At 41.1% G+C, this 24,685-nt stretch overlaps 1 protein-coding gene across 1 annotated transcript in view; it reads left to right on the forward strand.

The window, feature by feature from the left end:
• LOC308512357 (centriole and centriolar satellite protein OFD1-like) overlaps positions 1-24,685 on the forward strand; it is a gene marked incomplete at both ends in the record, with an annotated part of 150,699 nt that overhangs the window by 111,304 nt on the left and 14,710 nt on the right. Inside the window, 11 exon segments of the mRNA XM_081082127.1 lie at positions 3,548-3,646; positions 7,125-7,154; positions 7,156-7,220; positions 9,210-9,283; positions 10,863-10,957; positions 11,862-12,051; positions 13,477-13,607; positions 14,135-14,230; positions 19,145-19,269; positions 20,733-20,845; positions 21,843-21,956. Of these exon segments, the coding sequence (XP_080938253.1) occupies positions 3,548-3,646; positions 7,125-7,154; positions 7,156-7,220; positions 9,210-9,283; positions 10,863-10,957; positions 11,862-12,051; positions 13,477-13,607; positions 14,135-14,230; positions 19,145-19,269; positions 20,733-20,845; positions 21,843-21,956 (1,132 nt within the window).

Genomic DNA, 24,685 nt, shown 5'->3' on the forward strand with positions numbered 1-24,685 from the left:
CCCTTGTTTCCAGGTTAGTAGCTGATCTCTGGTTGTCTGTAACAGCCACTCAAGATGGCACAGTCTCCGCTGCTGAGCCGGCACACAGGGAGACGTTTCAGCCGCAGTCTCCAACCGTCCTTTTTTTTCTGGGAGTTCTCTGTCTTTCCCAGCTGCAGACTGTCTCTCAGCTGAATATCCTCTGCCTATTCGGGCTGTATGTTACCCGTTTCAGCTGCTCACCCTTATCTGCTCCAGGACAAGGCACAGGACACGTCCGTTTATACCTCCGCCATTTTTCTCCCCTTATATCTTTTTCTTCTAACCTTCCCACTCCTGTCTCCTAATGAACATGGCGATCAAGTGCGTCCGTTTGCCGAATGCACCCGAACGCACAGGAAGCTTACCCGAGGCACATGTTGACAATAATGAGGCCGTTTCCAGAATTGGGCATTTTGTCACTCGAGTAAAAATAAAGTGTCTTGAGTAAAGATTAATCTCTTTATAGTGCAATTCTTAACCTTTTCATATTAATGCCAATATTGGAACAGTGTATCTTGGATGTTTTCACAATGTATCTTTGCTACGCAACACTGATGTACATGCTTACATCTGGTTTTAGAATTGTGTAATTGATCATGAGTAACATGAGTAATAATATTACTCGAGTGATGCCCAGCTCTGGCCATTGCGAGAGACAAATATATGAATACGCAATTTTTTGTCTCTTTCGATGCGTGTCACCCAAAATGGTACGCGTGTCATAGGTTCGCCATCACTGGCCTAGAGGACTAGTAGGGACTGCGGTCAAGAATACACCTGGAAGAATCAGCTTTGAAAAGGATACTAAGACTTCTTTTTTCGAGATTACTGGAAGGAAGAGTGGAAGTGAATGTCCGAGTCAGGGGCGTGAGACAACCTCACTAAAATTGCAGCAGATGTGAGAATTAAGTGATAAGGAGAGGACCAGAGGTATGGAATGGCCACTGGGTGGCGGGGGGTTGCAGAAGGAGCAGAGCAGCTCTCTGAAGCTGACAGGATTCTCGAGCTGTTTTGAGGGTACTGCTGAAGTGGGCAACCTGGAATTGAAGTAGACCAGACCAAGTGCATGTAGGTCAAGAATTTCAAACACTAACACGAACCAAGTTTATGTGGGCTGCAAAACAAAAGCTTCAATTTTCATAGAAAGGTTTATTTCGATAAAGACATGCTGGATACAAAGGGCTAAAATAAATGAGTAATCGTTAACAAAAAATAATAGAACGTTTTAATAAAAATTAGTATTTTGCATTGAACATTAACTTCCCAGACACTGAATAACTGGACAGATTAATAAGCACAATGCAAATAAACCTACTTTTCTCATTCTCCAAAAGCAAAGTATTTCCTGTTGCACATACCAAACAAGTCAGTACAAGACTAATGATGTGGTCATCGGGTGCTAAAATATTGTCTGCTAGTATTAATGGAGAGAAATGGCACGCCTGTGCGTAAGGCGCACAAGGGAAATGAATGCAACACAATTATAATCAGTCATTAGCAAATGTAGTTAGTAATTAATAATTATGTAAATCAGGTTATTGTAAAAATCAGGTTACGAAATTTTTATTAATACGCTACATACTGTTATATTCGCTGAGCCACAAACATATTCATTGTGGGCCATGTGCGGCCTGTGGGCCATGAGTTTGACATGCTTGTTGTAGGTGATTGTTCTGTTGCAGCTCTTGGGAGGATTTGGAAGGTCATTGAGGGCAGAAAAATGGTCGTAGTTGAGGAGTGTAGCTTTATAGAGCTGAATTTATTTCATTTGAGAAAGGCAGCCTGTTTAGTTGAAGACATTGGGGTTCAGCATGATGGTGAGCGGAACCAGAGCAGAGTGTGGATGACTAATAATCCAGGAGAGAAGGGAGAGCTACGTGGCAGTCTCAGACATCAAGGAGTAAGTCTGGGGATACAGACAGATGGAAGAATAAGGGTGGACCAACAGGACAGAGTTGCAGGTTGGGGTTCTAGGTGAAGTTGGAAACCAAATGCAATGTGCTTCCATCTGAGCAAAGGCAAAGGTCCCTGCAGTAGAAGGGTCTGGGGCTTATAAGTGTCATCCATGTGGCCATTTGATCTTGTCACCCAGAAAATGACTGGACAGGACATGAAGAGGTTGAGGAATGGTGGGGAGTGCATGCCAGCAAAAGAGATTGGATTGTTTCTTTTGGAAAAACAGTTCCTTTCCCAAGGGTTGTCAGACCTAACTAGGTTGGGGTCATGGTTTCCTCAGCCAGGACTACTGATACCAGGAGATGGTTGAAGTTAAAAGGCTTCCTTCCAGTGTCAACCTTTCTTGGAGCTTCTCAGTAAAACCCAGTTATTAATGGTGACCACACCCCCTCTCCAATTTTTTCTGGCATTTCTGGGAATTGGGTTAATTTTAGCTATAAAAATAAATGGAAGCACTGGTCTTTGAGATGATGGGTTGTGTTCAGACTAACACTTTGAACCTTAAAATGAGTGAGTGACTAGATCAGATCAACCAGTTGACAGCCTGTCTCCATTCAGTCAGATTCTCTGAAGGCACTGGAGAAGCTTGGCATCCTCATAAAAGGCACCATACTTTTACTCTGCCACCCAACTGTTCACCCCCTTCTCTCCCTGATAAAACTGTCCTGTCCTTCAAACTTTAGCTTCAATGATGCTTCCTGGTGACGCCTTCCCTGAATCCCATTGATAGACTCATTTAGGCATCATTCCTGCCGTGGAGACTGGACTCTGGTTGTGAAATTATCACATTGTAGTATTATTTCTCTCTCCCTCAGTAAATTGTGAATTTTTTAAAAGATGGGGACTGTAGCTGTTCATCTTTTCATATCCAGCTCACTGTGCTTTTTGACATGATATTCAGTAAATCCTTGCTCAGTGAACACGCAAATGTAAGTGTGATCTATTTTTCACAGTTTCATTCCAGCTTGTTCATTCTGAGTCAGAACCGCCCATGAATTGAAACTTTCAGACGACTATTGAACCATGGGGATTCTACTTTGTTAAGTTCCCCCATTTTGTTTTTTGTTTTTTTTTTTCTGGAGAACTTACAAAAATGTTAAGGAAGTGTCAGGATATTCTGCACAAGGGATATTAGGGTAATATAGCGTAACAGTCATTGGGCTAGGGAAGCCATGGGCAAACTACGGCCCGCGGGCCGGATCCGGCCCGTTTGAAATGAATAAAACTAAAAGAAAAAAAGACCGTACCCTTTTATGTAATGATGTTTACTTTGAATTTATATTAGTTCACACACACACTCCATCCATGCTTTTGTTCCGGCCCTCCGGACCAGTTTAAGAACCCATTGTGGCCCTCGCGTCCAAAAGTTTGCCCACCCCTGGACTAGGAGGTAAATTCTTGTGTAACTAGAATAGGCAAAATGCATACCTTGAGATGGAATGTTTTAAAAGTGAAATTGTTCCTCTAATTGTCTGTACTTTGTTCTCTGGAATGTAGGAAGCAGTCCATTAGTTCAAATCTGTCTTATTTTCCTCAGCTTGCTTGCTACAATTAATGCTTTCCTCTACAGATGGAAACAAAAGAAAGTTATGCTCAAATACAGCTTCTACTGAAAGATATCGATTTCCTAAAAGGCAGAGAAGCAGAACTGAAGCAAAGAATTGAAGCTTTTGATTTGTAAGTAATGTTTTCATTTTGACTATTCAGAGTCTGTGAGTTTAAAACAAATACTACTAATTATTCTAATGCTAATTGCCAAGTAGAGTTCTTGGATGTAAAGGTGCATTCGGCTAGTTTTAAAAGGCATAAGTTGAGAGAAACAAAGACTAGGATTTTGCTTTTGAAATATTAGTTATTGGGATGAAAAGCAGTGAGACACCATCATCAGGCTACAGTAAAACCAGACCAGTACTTTGAAGAAGCTAACAACTGTTAACAAATTATGTTCAGTCACACACTTATGTTTAGTCATTGAGATCTAACGGTTCCATGTGCATGTAGTAACTCAATGCAGTGGCTCTGACTTGATTTGTACTGGGTGATGGATGTGTGTGTACTAAGTGCTCACCACTATTTCATTCTTCACATTGTACCTGCCATTAATGGCAAGCTCACCAGTCTAGTTTATGAAACAGGTTTCATTTCCATTAGGTTCTACTGTTAGTTGATTTGCCCTGGTCTTCATTAATGTGGTTAGATCATTTATATAGGCTTTAATTCATTTTATTTTTCATCTCTGCTACATTACTCTGTTCTAAGCAGTACTGAAGTGGTAAATTGATCATGACAGAAAAGGAAAGTGACAAATAAGCCATCGATTTTCAACTGGTGTGCTGCAAGAATATATAAAACATGACATACCTGACTGTAGTCAAGGGCGTTAACCTCTTTTTCCTTAGATTTTCAAATAAAAAAAAAAGACAACAGTTAACACAAAATAGCGGTTCATTGTGAACGATTCAAAAATATACCTGTTGTGTTTTTTTTAAATGGGCAAATATATTTTTGGCATGCTGCAGAATTTTAGTAGTTTATGTGTGTCAGAGATAAATAAGGTTGAAAATCGCTGATATCTTACGTAATAAAAGCCTAATATGCAAATTATTCCCTCTACTGGAGTTCCACTGTGAGTTTGACCACTGGATCAGTCGATCAGTCACTATGACGTGCACTGACCACCAGGGGGCAGACGCTCGGACCAGTAGGTTAGCTTGCTGTGGGCACTGGTGGGCTGGACTGGAAAGTGAGATGTGAGGTGAGAGCTGTCAGGAAGTTCCTGGGGTTTGTCTTGAGCCCTGGGCAGAGGCAGGTGGGGGCGGGAGCCAGCAGGGACCGGGTGGCTGGGGAGGCTTCTATGCTGAGAGCCTGGACTATGCAGCCCTCCGCAGCCTGTGGCCTTCTCAGTGCTCAATTTATAATCTTCAGAGCTGCTTATGTTTATTTAAGTTTCACTAACTACTCCAGGAGAGTGGGTAACACCATTATAGGGGGCAGGCCAGGCATAGCTGCCCAAAGCCAAGGTGCAGCCTCAGGCTCCTGGAACGCAGCTGAGAGGGGGGTGGGGCTGAGTCAAAGAAACTGAGTCCAAAACTTGAGGCGGAGGCAGCAAGAGGTGGAGGATGATAGCTGTGCAGGGGCCTAGAAAAGCTGTTGTGTGGGGACAGCCAAGGAACCCAGTGCCTCTCCCACGGGACAAGGTCTACATCCCTCCCTCCTCCTCCCGGTGACCTGTCACCCCAGCTCTTCTCCAAAGGTTGGACTTGGCCCACAGAGCTCTCCACCACTGCACACCCTGTACTGCCTTGTCTGCCCCACCCCACTCTGCACAGCCCGCTCCATTCCCACACAGCCTTTGGAGAGCTCTGCCCCCAGAGGAGAAAGTGGGAGGCTGCAGACAGGAGGTCACATGAGGAGGGGGCAGAGCAGGGCCCACCAAGTTAGATGGAGGGGAAGGAGGGAGAAACCCCACAGGACTGGGGGCAAAGACAGTCAGGGAAGGAGGGCCATGTGGAAGCTTTGCCCTTGGTTGAAGTAGAAATCCTGACCCCATTTTACAGACCGCAGCAGAGTGTGTGTGTGGGGAGGGTCAAAGCAAAAGAGGGCTTGAGGGGACTGGATGGAGAGCAGCAACGTTTGATTAATGGCCTACTTACTATTTTTATTGATTTCAGAGAGGAAGGCAGAGTGAGAGAGAGAGAGAGAGAAACATCAATGATGAGAGAGAATCCATCGCCTCCTGCATGTGCTCCATACTGGGGATTAAGCCCGCAATCCAGGAATGTGTCTTTGACCGGAATCAAACCTAGGACCCTTTAGTTCGCAGGCTGCGGCTGTACCTACTCTACCAAACCATCTGGGGCGACCCATGGCCTATTTAAAAACCACTGCAGTAGGCTGAGCAGGGGTCTTACCATGATGGTGTTACCTGATAATGAGGGTGTCTGTCTTTATGTTGGAGTAATTGGAACTGCAACGAAGTAAAGACACAGCAATGGAGCCTACAAAGGGTTTCCACGCACACAATGCAATTTACTTCATGTGGCAGCTGAATTTGGTGAGCAGAGCCTTAGAAGAACATGCGGTCTCCAAGACCAGGGGCAGGGGAAAGTTCATGCTGAACATTCTGTGCTGTGAGTTACAACCTATATATATAAAGGCATGATATGCTAAGTGTCTGACCGAGTGGTCAACTGACTGGTCGCTACGACTTGCACTGACCACCCGGGGGCAGATGTTCCAACCAGTAAGTTGCTTGCTGCTGGGGTGGGGCCCATCAGGACCAGGCAAGACAGGACCAGACTTGCCCTGGAGCCCTCCTGTGATCCCACCCCAGCCCCAATTGGGACTGGGTGAGAAGATCAGGACTGTGTGAGACCACCGTGATCAGCCAGGTGGAGGGACCCCTGCCATTCATGAATTTGTGCACCAGGCATCTAGTAAGCTAATAAGTATAGTTTACTGCTCCTTTGCTTTACATGTTAGTCAGCAGAGGGTGCTAACACATAGAGCTTTTATCCTTTGCTTGGAATGGTCAGCATTCCCTAGCACTTACCTGGCTCGATCCAAGGGAAGACCATTCCATTCTTCAGTATTTGGAAGTTCTGATTGACCTATCTATCTTTTTCTATTGTTCAGCACTCTTCAGTATTCAATCACTAGATTATTAAATATCAGAAACAAATCTTTTGTCTTTCATACCTATGGGCTGATCAGTTAAACCTCACAGAAATAATCTTACTGAAGAAATAAGTACTAAAGCAAAAGTACACTAACTTAAGTTTGGTATGTAGCTTTTCTCTGAATTTATTATGGCCATTTATTACCTGCAATCATTTTTTAAGTGTTCATCATCTTCTATGAAAAGCACTTTGGTCTTGAAACTTGCACACTCCCTGCAGCCTGGTGCACCATGCTGCTCCATCTGCTACTTCAGATCCCACATAACTTGGTCAGTTCATAAAATAGATGGAGAACTCCAGCTCTTTCCAGTTACTTCCCAGCAGTGACAGTCACATAACAGTTTTAGCTTGTGGAGCTAAAATTATGTTATTTTTTTCTCCTAAAGTCTTTACTTCAGCAATTACAGTTTTATTTTTTTGCTTTTTATATTTTTGCTAATATCAGAGGCTACAGAAGAAAATCATAAAAGTGTGGCTGATGCACTTAGGAGACAGGATCCTGAATATAAAGAGCATGGAGGAGACCTGTGACCAAAAGCTCAAGAATGAAATTCTAAAGAAATTGTTTGGTGTTCTTAAACAAGTAATAGATTTGGAATAAGTTGATGGAAACACAGCAATACTAGTGAAGTAGATAAGACTTAACATTTTATGGTGATAGTGTTTAAAAAAATACGTTTTTTATTGACAGTCAAGCCTTTCCCATGAATATTTAAGATAACAGTATAGGGAATAGCATCCTCTGCTCTTTCTTACTCATAGCTTTTCTAACATGTATTGAGGGTCTGTGATTTGCTTTCATTTTATGGCACATTGTGAGTTGCTCAGCTCACATTGTAGATAAACTATAAAAGTGGTTGATCTAAGGCAGTTATTCTCAACCTTCTGACCTTTTAAATACGGTTTCTCATGTTGTGACCCAACCATAAAATTATGTTCGTTGCTACTGCATAACTGTAATGTTGCTACTGTTATGAATCGTAATGTAAATAGCTGTTATGCAGGATGGTCTTAGGCGACCCCTGTGAAAGGGTCGTTCAACCACCAAAGGGGTCGCGACCCACAGGTTGATCAACTTTTTAAAAATTCACTTTTTTTAAAAAAAAAAAAATAATTTTAGGGAGGAAAGGAGAGAGACAGGTAAAAATCAGCATGAGAGAGAAATATTGATCTGTTGCCTCCTGTATGTGCCCTGATCAGGAATTGATCCCATGACCTTCCAATGCACTGGACAGTGCTTCAACCATCTGAATCAGGCTGACCAGGGCTGGAATTATAATCCCTTTTAGTTCTCTTTTCCTCTCCCGCCTCATACTTGCCACTACGATGGAGGTATCTATCAATTTATAAATTATTCTGCCTAGTGGTTTTAGTGCTTATCAGGTAACATGTGCCCTGTATTCCTTCAAGATTCTGCAAAGCCAGAATCAAAAGAAATAAATGGAAATTAACAATGGAGCAAAAAAATTATACAGGAAAAGGAAAATATGATAACTATGGTTACTATGACTTCCCTATAATCTGAGTTTTAATGTGTTGCAGTGATTAACTACTCAGTGCAGACATCAAGCCCATATGGTAACTTTTCTCTACAGTGCTCAGTGTAGTGTCTAGCACACAGGTGTTCATATAATATTCATTGAGTAAATGAATTTGTGGTGAAGAGATGACTCAACTAACTTTTGGTATGTCTTAATAAGTGGTCTCTTTTTACTGCCTTGCCCGTAATTTGTCATGAGATTACATTACATAGTACTTACATTACATAGTACTGAGCTTATTCTTTAAAAGAATTCTAATTAAAATATAGTACCTTTCCATGTATAGATTTTGAAATGATGACATACATATAGTATGTCAGCTTCTCGAGTATAATAGCAAATGCTGACATGTCTGTAGTTGTTAAACCCTTAGGACTAAATGAATGAGTAAATGTGTATGTTAATTTTCCCACTGCTTCGCAGATCATGTACTGTTTGATGTTGTCTGGTTTGGGTATCCTCTATGACTTGAGCAAGGGTGGGAATTCACAGGATACTCACCATCTATCTCAACTGAAACGTCTGCTAGTGGCAGTTGGTGGAGATAAGTAAAACTTGAAAGTGTGCTTTTGGTATTGCTAACCCAGATATGAGGGTGGTTGAAGTTGGCCCCGAACCCTATGCCCAGCCCTTGAGGGCAAAAGTTCTTTGGGGTGGGGATGGGGTGCAAGGCAAGGCAGGTGGATGTGACTGACTTCTTGTTCTTGGGATTTAGAGTCAGTTGTAACAGTGTAAATTGAACTTAATTTACTTTTGTGTGCCAATCCAGACCACCATGGAATAATTGTTCTCAATAACCTCACAATAACGAGTTTTGGGGACCAAATTAAAGGATTGTAGCAGGTTTTATATTCAGAATTTGGATCTCTGGGCTTTGGTACTGATAGTCCTTGAAGTTATGCATGGCCATGTTCATGCCCTTAGGTGCCTGGGTGCCACAGAAACCCATACATTGATAGGAATCTGTTCAGGAAAGTGACAAGAAAATCATTTTGGTCATTCTAATTCTCAGGTATCAACTTGAGCTAAAGGATGACTACATTGATAGATCTAACAGACTGGGTGAAGAGGACAGGAAGAATAAAGGTGATTCTTGTGGAGAAGAAAGCTGCATTTGTAAATTTCTGGTATAGGTTATTAGCTTCCTAAATTGGGCCTGTTCTAAATTTATATGTGTGTGTGTAGCTTACATTTTACTTTTACTACAAAATTAATCATTATTTTGTTCTTTTAATTTTACGTATCAAAAATGACCTTAACCTGAGAGAGGTAGGGTATTCAGGAGGTTTTTCTTCCCCCATCTACTTTCCTCCCTCCCCTTTGACCACCACTTGCTTGTTATCAATATTTATGGGCCTGTCTGTTTTGTTTTGTTTATTTTTATTTCTTAAGATTCCACATGTAAGTTAAATCATAAGGTATTTGTTTTTCTCTGTAACTTATTTCATCATAATATCCTTTAGATTCATCCATGTTGTCACAGGTGGCAAGATTTTATTCATTTCAGTGGCTGAGTAATATATCACATCTTCTGTATCCACACATTCATTTATTGATGGTAGTCTAGGTTGCTTCCAAATCTTGTCTGTTACTAGTAATGGTGCAGTGAACATGTGGGTGCACATGTATGTCTTTTCAAATTGGCATGTTGTTGTTTTTTACATATACTGAGAAGTAGAATTATTAGAACATATGGCCGCTCTTATTATTATTTTTTTTGGGGGGGTGGGGGTGGGGAGAGTGACTTCACACTGTTTTTCCATAGTGGCTGCACCAATCTGCATTCCCACCAACAGTGTATGAGGGTTCTCTTTTTTCCACATCTTGGCCAGCACTTGTTATTTATCCATTTATTGATGATAGCTGTTCTAACAGGTGGGAGGTGATATCTCATTGTGGTTTTAAGCATGAGAGACTTCATTTTTTACTTATGGAAAATTTTAACTTCTCCATTCCCTGTGACCTGTTTCCTTATTTCTTTTACTTGTAACATATGTTTATGCCTCATGATATTTTTACCTGACATATAACTTCCTAAACTGTTTTATAACTAACCCAGGAGTAGGAAAGTTGAATAATTTTTCAATCTCTTGATATTTTATGTCTCAGTATATTTGTAGAAACTTGTCTATGAAAAGAAGTGAACTTAAGTAGAAATTTCAAAGGAACCAGAGCTGGGTACTTGATAAGGACCCATAAGGTCACCCAGTGTGTGGCTGCTCCTCTGTGACTATCTTGTGAAAACTAGACTAATACTTCTTAGGAATTAGTACCATCATGTAGTCAGCTAATTTTTTTTTAATGATATATCTGCATAGACTCATATTGAATGAAGTGGAAATGATGAAATAGACATTAAAATCATAAGACAAATCTTTGTATTTAAGGAAATTCAGATCTTTGTGTATGAGGGCTCTGAGCAGCTGGTGCAACTGGTTGGTATGTGTAGTGGAAGAAAGTTCACAATATATGTGACCATTAAGACTTCCCATCACCTGTTGGGTAATAGGACTTATTTCTTACTTTCCCTACTGATTTTTGACTATGACACCTGCTATTTTAGATGATGAAATAATCGTCATTAGGTCTGACATTGTACATAAATTCTTAAATGAGTTTTTATTCACTAGAAAAACATCTTTAATTGGTTGGCTTTCTCTTTCAGTAAAACCTATTCTTGTGCAAGAGCAGTCCATGGCTACCAATTCAAAACAGGAAGAAGAATGCAATCATTCTGCAACTCGTGTGAAAGAACTTGAGGTAATTGCTAAGCCTATTGTTTTTTGAAGTCGATAAAACTTCAAGGCAGTAGATGAAATTTTAGTTTCAGCCATACATTATTTAGCTTGATGTGTTTAGACTGTTTATTTTATGACTAAGAAGGCCCAACTTAAGTTAATTTAGTAGTTCTTCCTTTTAGTCCTTCCTGCTTGTTGCCTGGAACAAGTTCCTTAATCATTGGGGTGGTTGAGGTTCCGTGGTGAGCTGACCTATGTGCCTAGCCCATAGCAGGTGGCCAGTGCTTTTAGTTTCTGCCTTAGCCTCTCCTTCCTTCCCATCAGCAGAAGGTGAACATTCCTGTCATTACATTGGGATCTTACAGGATAAAACAGAATGAGATGTGTTTTTCACATGCCATTTATTTTCTTGCTGTTCATCACGTGTGCTCTCTGAAGGACAGAGCTGGAACTTGATGTACCTGGATATATCCTGCACATAAAATGTATTTTTGCAGCTGTAATGATCTATTTATTTGAGAACATTGTAGACTTTTGTATGTAAACATGAAATGTATAAAAAAAGGAAAGCACCACAGCATGTTTGTGATAGCTCAGCTTTTCATTTTTATAAACATTGCTGCAGTCTGTGATTGCTATTGGGACCTTAGTTGTATCTGGAAAATGGGCAACAAACTTAATCTGAAGCACTTGCTTTGTAGGCCAGGGTTCTTCTGCATAAGTATAAGGTTGGATGAACTTCCCCCGCCCCTTCTAGGGCAAAGATGAGCTTCCATGTTGGAATCAGGTTCTTCTTACTGCAGAGAATGAGTCCTCTGTCCAGTGACCTTACTTACTATGACACCCAGTTTATAGCAGCCTGCCAGTTTTTGCATAAGAAGTACTGCAGTAACTGTTCAAATGCAAGTTTTTTTTTTCAATTCCAGCTTGAACTCGAATCTCTCAAGGCCCAGTTCTTGGCAATAACCAAGCAAAACCACCTGCTGAATGAAGAGATGAAAGAGATGAGTGGCTATTTGCTTCTAAAAGAAGAGAAATTAGAGCTTCAGGCTCAAAATAAATTACTTAAACAACAACTGGAAGAGAGCAGAAATGAAAACTTGCATCTTTTTAACCGTATGTCTTTTTCCTGATTTGCATGTCTTTGTAATTCATATTAGCTTAATATTATGACACTATGCTTTGTATCTGTAAGGAAGGCTTCAATCAGGAAAATTTTTATAAAATTAAGATTCTCAATTTGAAGTTACTTCCTTTTTTGCTTGCTATTACTATAGTATATTATTAGTGTCACTAAGAAGTATCTTTAAACTACAAATCTGCCTTCTGGGTTGTACAAAACTCCCCTCACTTTCTGCTGCTCAGATTTGGCCATTGAGAAGGAGGAATGAGAGTGAGGTTGAGGTTATTATTCCCTCTCCACCATTGCATCCTCACCCCCACTGTATATATTGGCTGTGGGCTGGCCCTGTGCCTCTCAGCAAGGCAAGATCCAGTGCTTACAGGATGACCTCTCACCATTGCTCTGTGCCTGTGCCAGATCTTTCTCTCCCAATTCTGGGAATTCTTCCCTCCCTGATGGTTTAGGCCAAGTGTGGAGACTGTCCTGCCCACAGGCTATAGAAGACCCATAAAATCTTTTGATCTGGCCCTGCCAAGGCATTAGGGGTGAGTTAATTAAATGTTTGACCAAATATAGGAGGCTAATTAAGTTGATAATTTTGTATGACCTGCAAATGATGTTATAAATATCCATGTCAAAACCGGTTTGGCTCAGTGGATGGAGCGTCGGCCTGCAGACTGAAGGGTCCCAGGTTCGATTCCGGTCAAGGGCATGTGCCTGGGTTGCGGGCACATCCCCAATGGGGGATGTGCAGGAGGCAGCTGATCGATGTTTCTCTCTCATCGATGTTTCTGGCTCTCTATCTCTCTCCCTTCCCCTCTGTAAAAAACCAATAAAATATATTTAAAAATAAATAACTAACTAAAAATAAATATCCCAATGGCCCTTGGCAGAAGAAAGTTTCCCCACTCCTACTTTGGGCCCACGGAGTTAACAGCATGGCCCCATTACTAGCCCAGAGAACTATACCACCCTTAGTGGCTAACCTACATGAATCACCCTTTAGTGGTTCTTCAGTGACTGAAATGGTGGAACTCCATCTGATGTCTGCTTGAACCCTGAGTGTTGCTGACTGGTGCACAGATCAGATTAGACCTAGGGGTACTTAACAGGTTTTGATGGAGAACTCCTTTTATGCCTCCTGTGTGTGATAGAGGAAAGAGGTGGGCTTTCAGGTTAGTTAAAGGATTTGAAAGAATTTCTTTCATTTGCATTAGAAAAGAGTAGTGAACTTTGCCTCTGCATGCATTAAACTCTTCTGAAATTTGTGCTCTTAGTCCATTCCATAGAATTAATATGGTATTAACTACATGTGTACAAAGAAAAGAAAGAACAATTTAAAATATCTTTAGCTGCTTTTGCTAAGTGAGATGGGAAAACTTACTGTTGATAATCACCAGGCTTTTTTACCTTCTTAGTTATAGCTCAACCACCTCCTGAACTGGTAAATTTGCAGAAACAGTTGAAGGAAGCAGGAGCTGCTTTCGTGTTAGGGCATAAGAAGTTTGAAACTCACAAGGAGGCTCTGCAGAGACAGCTGCAAAGTGAAGTGAGTACTGATCTTTATTTGGTCGGGTGTTAGTCTGATCCACTGTGTACACATGTAAGCTTGGTGTGTGTCACACCAGTGTAAATCAGATTGGTTTTAACATCAAAAATTATCCCCCCACTATTCTAAGGTAACCTTCTCACCTGAGAAATTCTTGGGTGATGATATAACTATATTTATAACAGTAATAAAATCCCAAGGAAAGCGCACTCATAAACAGAAATTGTCCCAGTCTCGGTTGTGCCCTCTAGTAATGTCTCTTGATTCTTGCCCTGTGACTTAGAATTGTTGACACTCTGGTGTCTGCCTCATACCTTATAGAACTGTTCTTAGAGATGAGTGCAAATGGAGGTGGCAAACTTGTTTGTGTGCTCTATTGTTTTCTAGGGACCTGTGGACCACAGGCATGAAGCTGCTCAGAATGGGCAAAATGGAAAAGAGAATAAGCCCTATAAAAGACTTGTTCCTTTTGAAGTGAACTGGGATTTCTTTTACATTGATTTCTTCCCTTCTTTAAATCTTTTCAGACTGAGCATTCTGCAAAGCTGAAGGCCCGGATATTAAATTATGATGCTTCTGTAAGGAGGTTAACTATGCAGGTGGCTGATTTAAAATTGCAACTGAAGCAGATTGAGACAGGTTAGAGAGATTTTTAACTTACAAATGTGTATGTGTAAAACTTCCAGTATATATGGAAATGTAATGATCACTACTGAAGTTTCAGTAATTCTCATAGTAGGGGAAAAGCCATAGAAATATGTCATCTTAGAAGTAAAAACTCTGTCCATTTCAGGAATACCAACCAGTCAGTCATCAGCTAATGTGACTTGCTTTTATAGGTTCCTTTGGCTTGGAAGAGCCTTGTACCCCAAATAAGAAAGGTGTAATGGCACAGAGGTTCCCAAATTCATGGACCTTGGTTTTTCTTTTATATTTGTTACCTTGATAATAAGATCAATCTGACCCTTCAGGGTTTTTACGTGTTCCTTGAGAGATGAGTAAAATATGTGAGAAGCAGGGTGACTTATGTCACACTAGAGGCCTGGTGCATGAATTTGTACATGGGTGGAGTCCCTCAGTGTGGCCTGTGGGGATTGTGCTGAAACTGGCAGTCCAGCGCCACCTGCTGCTACTGCCTACCACTCTCGCTCATCCTGATCCTGCTGCACCTGCCACAGGCTCACGCCCAGTCAGTCCTGATCAGGAGAAGCTCGTCTGCTGCAGTGGCGCTTGCCTGCATCTGGCGCCTGTCCCAAAGGGTATGGGATGGAGGGGTCGGTGGGGGGAGAACGCAATCTGCCCTTTGGGCAGGTGGTGGGATGCCCTTGCCTGCCCAGGATCCAGATCTGTCCCTGACGTTCGCAGGGATTGTCAAGATTTCTTCCTTGCAGAGTGTCTAGGGAGGGGAAGCAGCTGCGGTGCCTGAGGCCAACTTTCAGGAGGCTAGTGGCCCTGTGCTAGTGGTACTGGTCTGTTGGTGCCTGGCCTGTTCTCTAGAGATTGGACCTGCAGGACTACTGAGGGAGTGAGTGGCTACTGCTGCTGGCTGGTGGGCCTCCAGGAACAGGTCAGTCAGCAGAGCAGCACTCCCCCTGTGGGAGCGCACTCACCACCAGGGGGCAGCTCCTGCGTTGAGTGTCTGCCCCCTGGTATCAGTACATGTCAGAGTGACTGGTGGACCTGTCATTCAGTTGCTTTAGATAGAGGTTAGTATATATCACATTGATTATATACAGTGTTTATGTTTTTGCACCTCAATTTTGAAGTTACTGATTAACCTTGGTTGGACACATTTAACTTCTTTGCGATAACCATTATAATAACCTGGTTATTAACAGGGAAGGAGTAAAAGGAAGATTAGGTAATAGAGACATGCCATTTATACAGCTTTGCCAGGGAATTGCAGTTAATAGTCTCCAAGTTTATTACCTAAAGATCACTGTGGGAAGGCACTAGACAATGGACCCATGCCCAGTGAGGTCTGCATGACGTGGGATGTTGCTTATCTGTTAGTCAGTCACACCAGGGAATAAGTCAGTAGCCAGAAATAGGCATGCCACCGCAAGTACAGGAATATTTAATTTTTAAGCTCCTGAACAAAGAAGCCCCTCTCTCTCGCTGCTCACCTCAGATTCCCAGCTTATGGTGTTCTTACCTCCCTCTACTCACCCTGTGACCCACAGCCATGTAGACTTCACACAGTGTACTGATGTACTAAATGTAGCCTGACACTAAATCATGCCCTGCTCCACCATGGAATGGACACTCTGGATACTGGCCCTACTCTTTGATTCTGCTGGAGCCCCGTCTGCACTCTTTTCAGGACTAGGCTAAGGGACATTGAACCCTGCAGACCAGAAAATATAATTACACACCAATAAAATACATTCATTCTCCCATGGGAGTCTTAGAAAAGTCTTTTTCTAAAGATACTGCAAGAGCCACCCACTACCACTAAAGTCGGAAAAATTTGACCCAGTGATTTCTCCAGCTACAGTTGGACCTCAGTTTCCTCATTTGCAATGGGGATATGAATATCTACTTTGCCATGGTGAAGAAGGCAAAATGAGATGGCTCTCAGTTGAGTGCCTGCAACACATCAGATACTCAGAAGGATTACTGCTATCATGTTACTGCATGTTTGCCCTGAGGATGCATACTGCCTGCCTCTTCTTCATAACAGGTGTACTGAAGCTGAGATACAAAGCTCAAAAAGAAAGTTTCTGTGTGTTAGCAGTTGAACTGGTTTCCACATTTCCTGGCCTGGAGCCTTCCTCAGTTCCTATTTGTACTCACTCCTCCTCAGTTCCTTTTCCCATCTTCCACACTAGTTTCATTTTTATCTCTTGACTCCTTCCCTGTTCCTTATTTTCTCTCAAGCCTATTTGCTAAACTGCCCACAGCTGAAATCACAGTGATCTCGAAAGATGAATAGTTTGAGGATGGAACCTTTTCAAACGCATGCATTGCCCTGGAGGCATTGCTGGAGAGTAGCGGCCACAAGACTGGCTATGCATGTTCAGGTTTTGCTTAGGGAGTCCCAGCATCTGTACACCTCCCTACCTGTATGACCTAGCCTTAGCTCCCCAGGTGTAATGTGGGAGGAGCAGAGTTGTTAGTCTTGTTGTGGCTGCAGGTCCTCATACCCTTATCTGAAAACTAGAGGCCTGATGCATGAAATTTGTGCACTCACCTTCGGTGGCTCGCCTCAGACCTCGCAGCTGTGGCTTTGTCTGGAAGGTTGTCCAGAAGGATGTCTGGAAGGTCATTCGGCTGTCCGGTCTAATTAGCACATTATGCTTTTATTATCGACTAGAGGCCTGGTGCACAAAATTCCTGCAGTCAGGCGGAAGGGGCCCCCCAGCCTGGCCTGTGCCCTCTCAGTTCTGGAGCCCCACGATAGATCGCCCCAAAGATGTAGGCTCCTGGATGAATTGCCCCAAAGAGGTAGGCTGGAGTAGGGTCCCTGCCTGCAGGCATGTAAAGCCTCGGGACCCCCAGTGCTAGAAGCTAAGACCAGCAGGTCATAATAAATGCGAGAAGTTCACCAGAAGGCTGATGGGCTTCGATATTCAGCAGGGCTGAAAATCTGCAAATTATTACCTGCTGCTAGAGGAAAGGCCAAAAGCAGTTCCTCTAACCTGATAATTTTTTCCTGTTTATCAAACCTGACCTTTGATATGTGTGTTTATTTTGCTAAAGGGCAAAATGTGTAAATAAAAAGCCATGGGTCCAGAAATTCGGCAAGCCACTCCACTAGAGAGCTGGTTTCCGCCTGGCTTTCCCCCATGCCTTCCAAATTTATACTTCTTGTCCAGTGTATCCATTTATGTGTCAGCCCCTTCTCCAAATTCCTGAACCCTTGATGCAAAAAGACTGCGGCACCCCAGGCCACGCCATGTGGAGCTAGCTGCCAGGCCCCACCTCCGTGCACACAGCATCAAGTCTGCGCCCACCTGTGCACGCAGCCTCCTGATGATGGATGTGATGGGCATGAGGGCATTGCGGCGTGAGGGCTTAACAACCACATAAACTTATATTAGCATAGATAGATTGGGCCCTATAGTGGTTTTGCCACAGCCCTGGGAGTTCTGGGGCAGCATCCTTTAGTGAACCATGTTTGCAGTCAAATATGTGACTATCCATGCTGGGTAGAATAAATAAAGGTAATGAATGGATTTGCATCAGTTCAGGTAAAGTTTATCAACAGTGAATTCAGGTCTGCTTAGGCTTTGTTACCAAATTTATGAATATGATTGTGGATCGTGGGTTGTGAAATAATATCATGCATTAAGAAGGAAGGCCTAGCTCTGGCTAATTTTGTTCAGTGGTTAGAGCGATGGCTTGCAGACCAAAAGATGGTGGGTTCCATTCCTGTCAACCACATATACCTCAGTTGTGGGTTTTCTCACCATCTTTGGTTGGGGGTGCATGTGGGAGGCCAAGTTGAGGTGTCTCTCACATCAGTGTTTCTCTTCTCTCTCCCTATTCCTCTACTCTTCCCTTTCACTCTTCAATGGAAAATACATCTTTAAATGAGGACTAAAAAAAAGGCCTAAAAACAAGGTCTGTGAAGTTATAACTGGTACATAAAGCTCTCAAAAAAAATGCTAATAAATAAGAATTGGCTTCAGAAATTGTTTAGTGTGCATATTTGTTCTTATTAATACCTCTCTCTTCATTTAAAAAAAAATATCAAGCATATTTGAATTTTTTTTCCTGCTCATTGGTCACATTATTTTCATTTAGCCCCCAGCCAAAGCCATCTCTGTTTCATCATTCTGCCAGCAGATTTATGGTGTCTCCTACTGGTGAAACAAGCAGGGATTTCTTGAAAAAAATCATCTCAAACAGGAAAAGCTGATGGGAGAGACAGTTACACCAAGGATCATAAATCATCCAAATACAAGCACAGTTGTTTGCTCCCACATTTCTGATCTTTAGTTTGTAATCACACCAAGGCAAGAATGAAAGAGCTAGAGCAAGAGATTGATTGCTTAGAAAAAGCTTTCTTCGGTATTCTGTTGCTAGAAGCCCACTAGCATCTAAGAGTCTGCCTCCACTCATGTAGGTAAGCTTCTGCAGAAAGGGTTTCAGGACTTTCATGGTCCTTTTATCTGAGTACGAGTGAGTGAGCTGTAGAGAGCAAGAAGGAGGAGAAGTCTATGCTTGCTGTACCTGGGAAATCTTTAGCCTGAGTAGCTTCATCCTCAGTGCACCTATGGTTGCCTGCTTACCAGAGACTTCTCCCCTGTGACATAACATTGTGGGAGGCAACGGCTTAGAGCAAGTTCAGCATTTTGCTTGACATGCAGACGTGTTCAGAGAATGGTAATCAATGGCTTTTCCCTTACTGCTGATTAGTTTTATTATTAATGCTGAATCCTTAATAATGTGGGTCAGTTATACATCATACTCAACTATTTGCAAGGATAATAGAATTTCTTTTCAAATTAAACTCCTTAGGAACCATGTTGCTGTTTTCACTGTGTAATTTGTAATATTCTTGTCCTGATACCTTTTGCCCTTTAGGTCTGGACCAATCCCAGTCCTTTGCTTTTCCCAGTCCTTGTCCTGAAAGAATGCTCCCGCCTTCAGCAACTGAATCTAGGCACAGCCTTTCCATCCATTCACTCTCAAGCCTTCTGGAGCAGAAAGCCAAGTAAGTTCCACATTCTGATTGGCCCAGCCAAGTCTGGTTAGCTGAATGGCCCTGACTTTGCGTTGTTTTAAAGTGACGCTCAAGACCATGTGGAGTGTAGAATCAGATTGTAAGATGATGTGTAATCTTCAAGAATCATCTGAATTATTTGGGGAAAATTCCTTTTAGCAAATAATTAATTTTTCCTTGTTTGCTAAACCTGATGTGTACACAGTGCACTATGGTAGCAGTAAGCATTTTCATAGTTCTATGAATAGACTTGGTTTATAGAAATAAAAAAGCAACATACAAAATCTACAGAAGCAAATTCAGTTTATTTTTAAACTTGAAGTAGTTTCACACATTTTAATTTTAAAGTCCTTCAAAAAAAATAAGTCAGTTAAAAAATATTTGGGCATTTAGTCCAAACAAAAGTCTAATTTGTCTATTGAGATAAATACTGAATTGGTAGTGGGTTGTAGGGTCTGATTGCTGAAGTAGAATGGCGTATGTAGAAGTTGGGTGGCGGGTCACCCAGGCTGGGATTGAGGCGCATAGGAGACTCCTGTCTGTGCTTGATCCATATGGACGGCACTCTGACTCCTTAGTTCTGGGCTCCAGGCTGGACATCTGTCTGCATATTTTGATTCACTCCCAGTGTACAGAGTTGAAAACTGCCACATGTGTCCATCGTGGTCCTAATGCGTGTAATGTGCATTTATTTATATTGCTTTCTCATGATAAAGCCAAGAGGAGAAACAGCACACCCATGTGGGAGTTAGGGCACTTGGATGCACATGGGGCTTGTAGTTTTGCATCTTCAGCTGACTCATACTGATGCTGTGCAGAATTTGTTCTTTTCAAAAACGTTTTGTGGTTCTTGAAAATACAAAAGCATTGAGAGTGCCACATTATTTCTTGTCAGCAATATAATACCTGCCTCACAGTGTAAGGTGGTTCTGCAGAGTGCCCAAGCTAATGTCTTGATTACTTGGAATGATGCCAGTTGCATGGAGCGTGCCCAGTGCAGGACAGCTTTCATTTTCACAGAGCACAGTTCATTCTCTAGAGCAGCGGTTCTCAACCTGTGGGTCGAGACCCCTTGGGGGTCAAATGACCCTTTCACAGGGGTCGCCTAAGACCATCGGCAAACATACATATAATTACATATTTTTTTTGTGATTAATCACTATGCTTTAATTATGTTCAATTTGTAACAATGAAAATACATCCTGCATATCAGATATTTACATGACGATTCTCAACAGTAGCAAAATTACAGTTATGAAGTAGCAACGAAAATAATTTTATGGTTGGGGGTCACCACAACATGAGGAACTGGATTAAAGGGTCGCGGCATTAGGAAGGTTGAGAACCACTGCTCTAGAGCCTTTTCCAGAGTCACAAAGGCTTTTCTTAGCCCTGTGCTCTTGGTTTTACCTTATTACAACTTCACACTCATGAATTTTATTCTTTCAACCCAGTCTTTATCAAAGACAAACTGAAGTTCAAGACAGACATAAATTTTCAAATGTGGATGAACTATCTTTTGAGGATAATGAGGAATTTGGATCATCTTTTGAACGTAAGTTTAAATGTAAGTACCAGTTTTTAACAGTTGAAAATGTAGAAAGCTAAGTCTTGGTGAAATATATCCATTGTTAAATCAAAGGCCTTTATAAATTACAACATTTGTATTTTGTGATAAAAACATGGATACAGATGTATTACCTTTTTTATATCACAGATTTTGATGGGTCTATTTGAGTGTTACTTTTTTTTAATTTTCAAGATAACCAATAATTTCAAAGTTGGAGCTAAGCTCACAAGTGAACCCTTAACTTAATTTACCAAGTTTGGGATTGCCTCAGATTAAAATACCTGATTCTTAATTTTTTTTTCTTTTTATGGAATATGAAGATGCTAAGTTATTTAAGTTATACAGATTCTGATGACTGCATCAGATGTAGAAACCTCATTCTTAGTGAATGAGTGGAGGTGGAAGTATATTAGCTTCCTTATCTGAAAACTGGAGGCCTGGCTCTGGCTCTGCCTTAGATTGTTCTCTGGGAGCATACTGCTTAAGTATAAAATTAGGATATAGAAGTCAGTCAGCTCTAAGGTTCTCTCTAGCCTAGGAAATCTTTATATTTGTATATAATCTGTAGTTTTGCATTGTGAGCTTCATTGTCAAATCTGAAAGTACTCTACTTTGAACAGTTAAATGAAAGAGCTTAGTAAAATTGGTAAATTCTTTGCAACTAACTTTTTAACAATTTTGTTAAGGCTTTACTATCTAAATGGAGTTCATATAATTATCAGCAAGTCAGGTGAATTCTGTCACTTTCCTGTTGGGTTATAAATCTAGTTTTGGAAACAAATCTAATTCTTTTAAGTGTAATAACACTTTGAGAAGCAAATAGATTGTCAAGTGGTATGCTGAAAGTCTTAGGATTAATTCTGTAGGAAAAGATCTGGCTTGGTTGCTTTGGCTGAGACTTGAGCGCAGCCAAAGTTACCCCCATACTGCCCTGCCTTCTTTTGCTGTTGTTAAGGACTCCTGGGACACTCATTTGTACCTATTATAGATGCAGCAGACATGCCGATACAGTTTGAAGTGAATGGCCTCCATCCTGCTGGTGACATGCCTCTCTTGGGAACTGCCTTGGGTGCTCCTCCTGCCAGACCTATCTCCTCTCATTACCCAAGTAAGTTTTCCTTGGTTGTAACTACAGATAGTATGATAGCTACTAAATGCCAGCCTGTTCCTAGTGAGTTATTTCATTTATTGAGGGAGGACCTTTATAAGCATAAATTATTCAAAGTCTTAGAGTTGAGTATTGCCATTGTTAATACATTTCTGAAATAAATTTGAACATGTAAAGAGGAGAAAATTAAAGGAGTTGCTTCTCATTAATCTTCCCCAACAGTGGCTTTTTTTAAAAAAAAATCTTTATTGTTGAAACTATTACAGAAGTCCCCTTCTTTCCCCCATTGACCTCTTCCAGCCTGCTCCTGGCACACGCCCGCCCCCCCCCCACCCCCACCCCACACACACAGGCCCTCACCATCCCATTATTTGTGTTCACTCATTATGCATATATGCATACAAGTTCAATGATTGAGCTCTTCCTACCCACCTCCCCTCCCCTGACTTCCCTCTGAGGTTTCACAGTCTGTTCCATGCTTTTATGTCTCTGGGTCTATTTTTGTTCATCAGTTTATTTTGTTCATTAGATTCTACACATGAGGGAGATCATGTGATACTTATCTTTCTTTGACTGGCTTACTTCACTTAGCATAATGTTCTCCAGGTCCATCCATGCTGTTGCAAATGGTAAGAGTTCTTTCTTTTTTACTGCCACACAGTATTCCATTGTGTAAGTGTACTATAGTTTTTTTTATCTACTCATCTGCTGATGAGCACTTAAGGCTCATTCCAAATCTCAGCTACTGTAAATTGTGCTGCTATGAACATAGGGGTGCATTTATTCTTTCTAATGAGTGCATTGGGTTTCTTAGAATATATTTCTAGAAGTGGGATCACTGGGTCAAATGGGAGTTCCATTTTGAATTTTTTGAGGAAACTATACTGTTTTCCACAGTAGCTACACCAGTCTGCATTCCCACCAGCAGTGTACTTTTCTCCACATCCTCGCCAACAGCTGTCATTTGATTTCTTGATGATAGCCACTCTGACAGGTGTGAGCTGGTACCTTATTGTTGTTTTGATTTGCATTTCCCAGATGATTAGTTACTTTGAGGATTTTTTCATATGTCTCTTGGCTTTCTGTATGTCCTCTTTGGAGAAGTGTCTATTTATGTCCTTTGCCCATTTTTTAATTGGACTGTTTACCTTGTTTTTGTTAAATTGTATGAGTTCTCTATATATTTTGGAAACTAACTCCTTATTGGATGTATCATTGGCAAATATGTTCTCCCATGCAGTAGACTCTCTTGTTATTGTCTTTTTAAAAAAATACTTTTATTGATTTTTTACAGAGAGGAAGGGAGAGGGATAGAGAGTTAGAAACATCGATGAGAGAGAAACACCAATCAGCTGCCTCCTGCACACCCCCCACTGGGGATGTGCCTGTAACCAAGGTACATGCCCTTGACCAGAATCGAACCTAGGACCCTTCAGTCCACATGTCAACGCTCTATCCACTGAGCCAAACCAGTCAGGGCTCTTGTTATTTTCTTGATGGTTTCTTTTGCTGTGCAGCTGCTTTTTATTTTGATGTAGCCCCATTTGTCTATTTCCTTCTTAGTTTCCTTTGCCCTAGGCATTGTATCCATAAACATGTTGCTGTGTAAGATGGCTGAGATTTTGGTGCCCGTGATTTCTTCTAGGATTTTTATGGTTTCCCAACTTAAATTTAAGTCTTTTATCCATTTTGTGTATCCATACACATATTATTTTGTGTATGGTATAAGTTGGTCTTATTTCATGTTTTTGCATATATCTGTCTAATTATCCCAACACCATTTCTTGAAGAGACTGCCTCTGCTCCATTGTATGCTCTTGCCTCCTTTGTCAAATACTAGTTTCGTATAGTGGTGTGGGTCAATTTCTGGGTTCTTAGTTCTGTTCCATTGCTCTGTATGCGATACTTGTACCAGTACCAGGCTATTTTGATTACAGTGGCTTTCTAGTATAACTTGATATCTAGTATTGTTATTCCTCCAACTTTTCTCTTTCTCAAGCTTGCTGCAGCTTTTGAGGTCTTTATTGGTATAATTTTTAGAGTATTTTTCTAAGTCTGTGAAATATGCCATTGGTATTTTAATAGGTATGCATTGAACCTAAAGATTGCTTTGGGTAGTATGGACATTTTGATGGTATTTATTTCTGCCAATCTATGAACATGGTATATTCTTCCTCTAGTTTATATCTTCTTCTACCTCTTTTTTCAATGTGCTATGGTTTTCTGAGTATAGGTATTTTACCACTTTGGTTAAGTTTATTCATAAGTCTCAATTTTTTGTTGTTGTTGCAGTGCTAATTGGGATTGTTCTTTTATTTCTCTTTCTGAGCGTTCAATATTGGTATATAAAAATGCCATAGTTTACTGGGTGTTAATTTTATATCCTGTTATGTTGCATCCCTGTCTTCCTATTCTTAGGGAAAATGGTTTTAGTTTTTAGCCATTGAGTATGATATTGGCTGTAGGTTTGTAATATATGGCTTTTTAATATGTTGAGATATGATCTATTTCTACTTTACTGAAAGTTTTTATCAAAAAAGGGTGTTGGATTTTGTCATGCTTTTTCTGCATTGATTGAAATGATCATGTGATTTTTGAGTGTTGCAGTCTGTTAATGTGATATATCACATTTATTGATTTGTGGATATTGTACCAGCCTTGCATTCCTAGAATAAATGCCATTTGGTCATGATGTATGGTCTTTTTAATGTATTGCTGGATCTCATTTG

The sequence above is a fragment of the Myotis nattereri genome (assembly GCF_964212035.1).
Source record: "Myotis nattereri genome assembly, chromosome: Y".
Taxonomy (NCBI): Eukaryota; Metazoa; Chordata; class Mammalia; order Chiroptera; family Vespertilionidae; genus Myotis; species Myotis nattereri.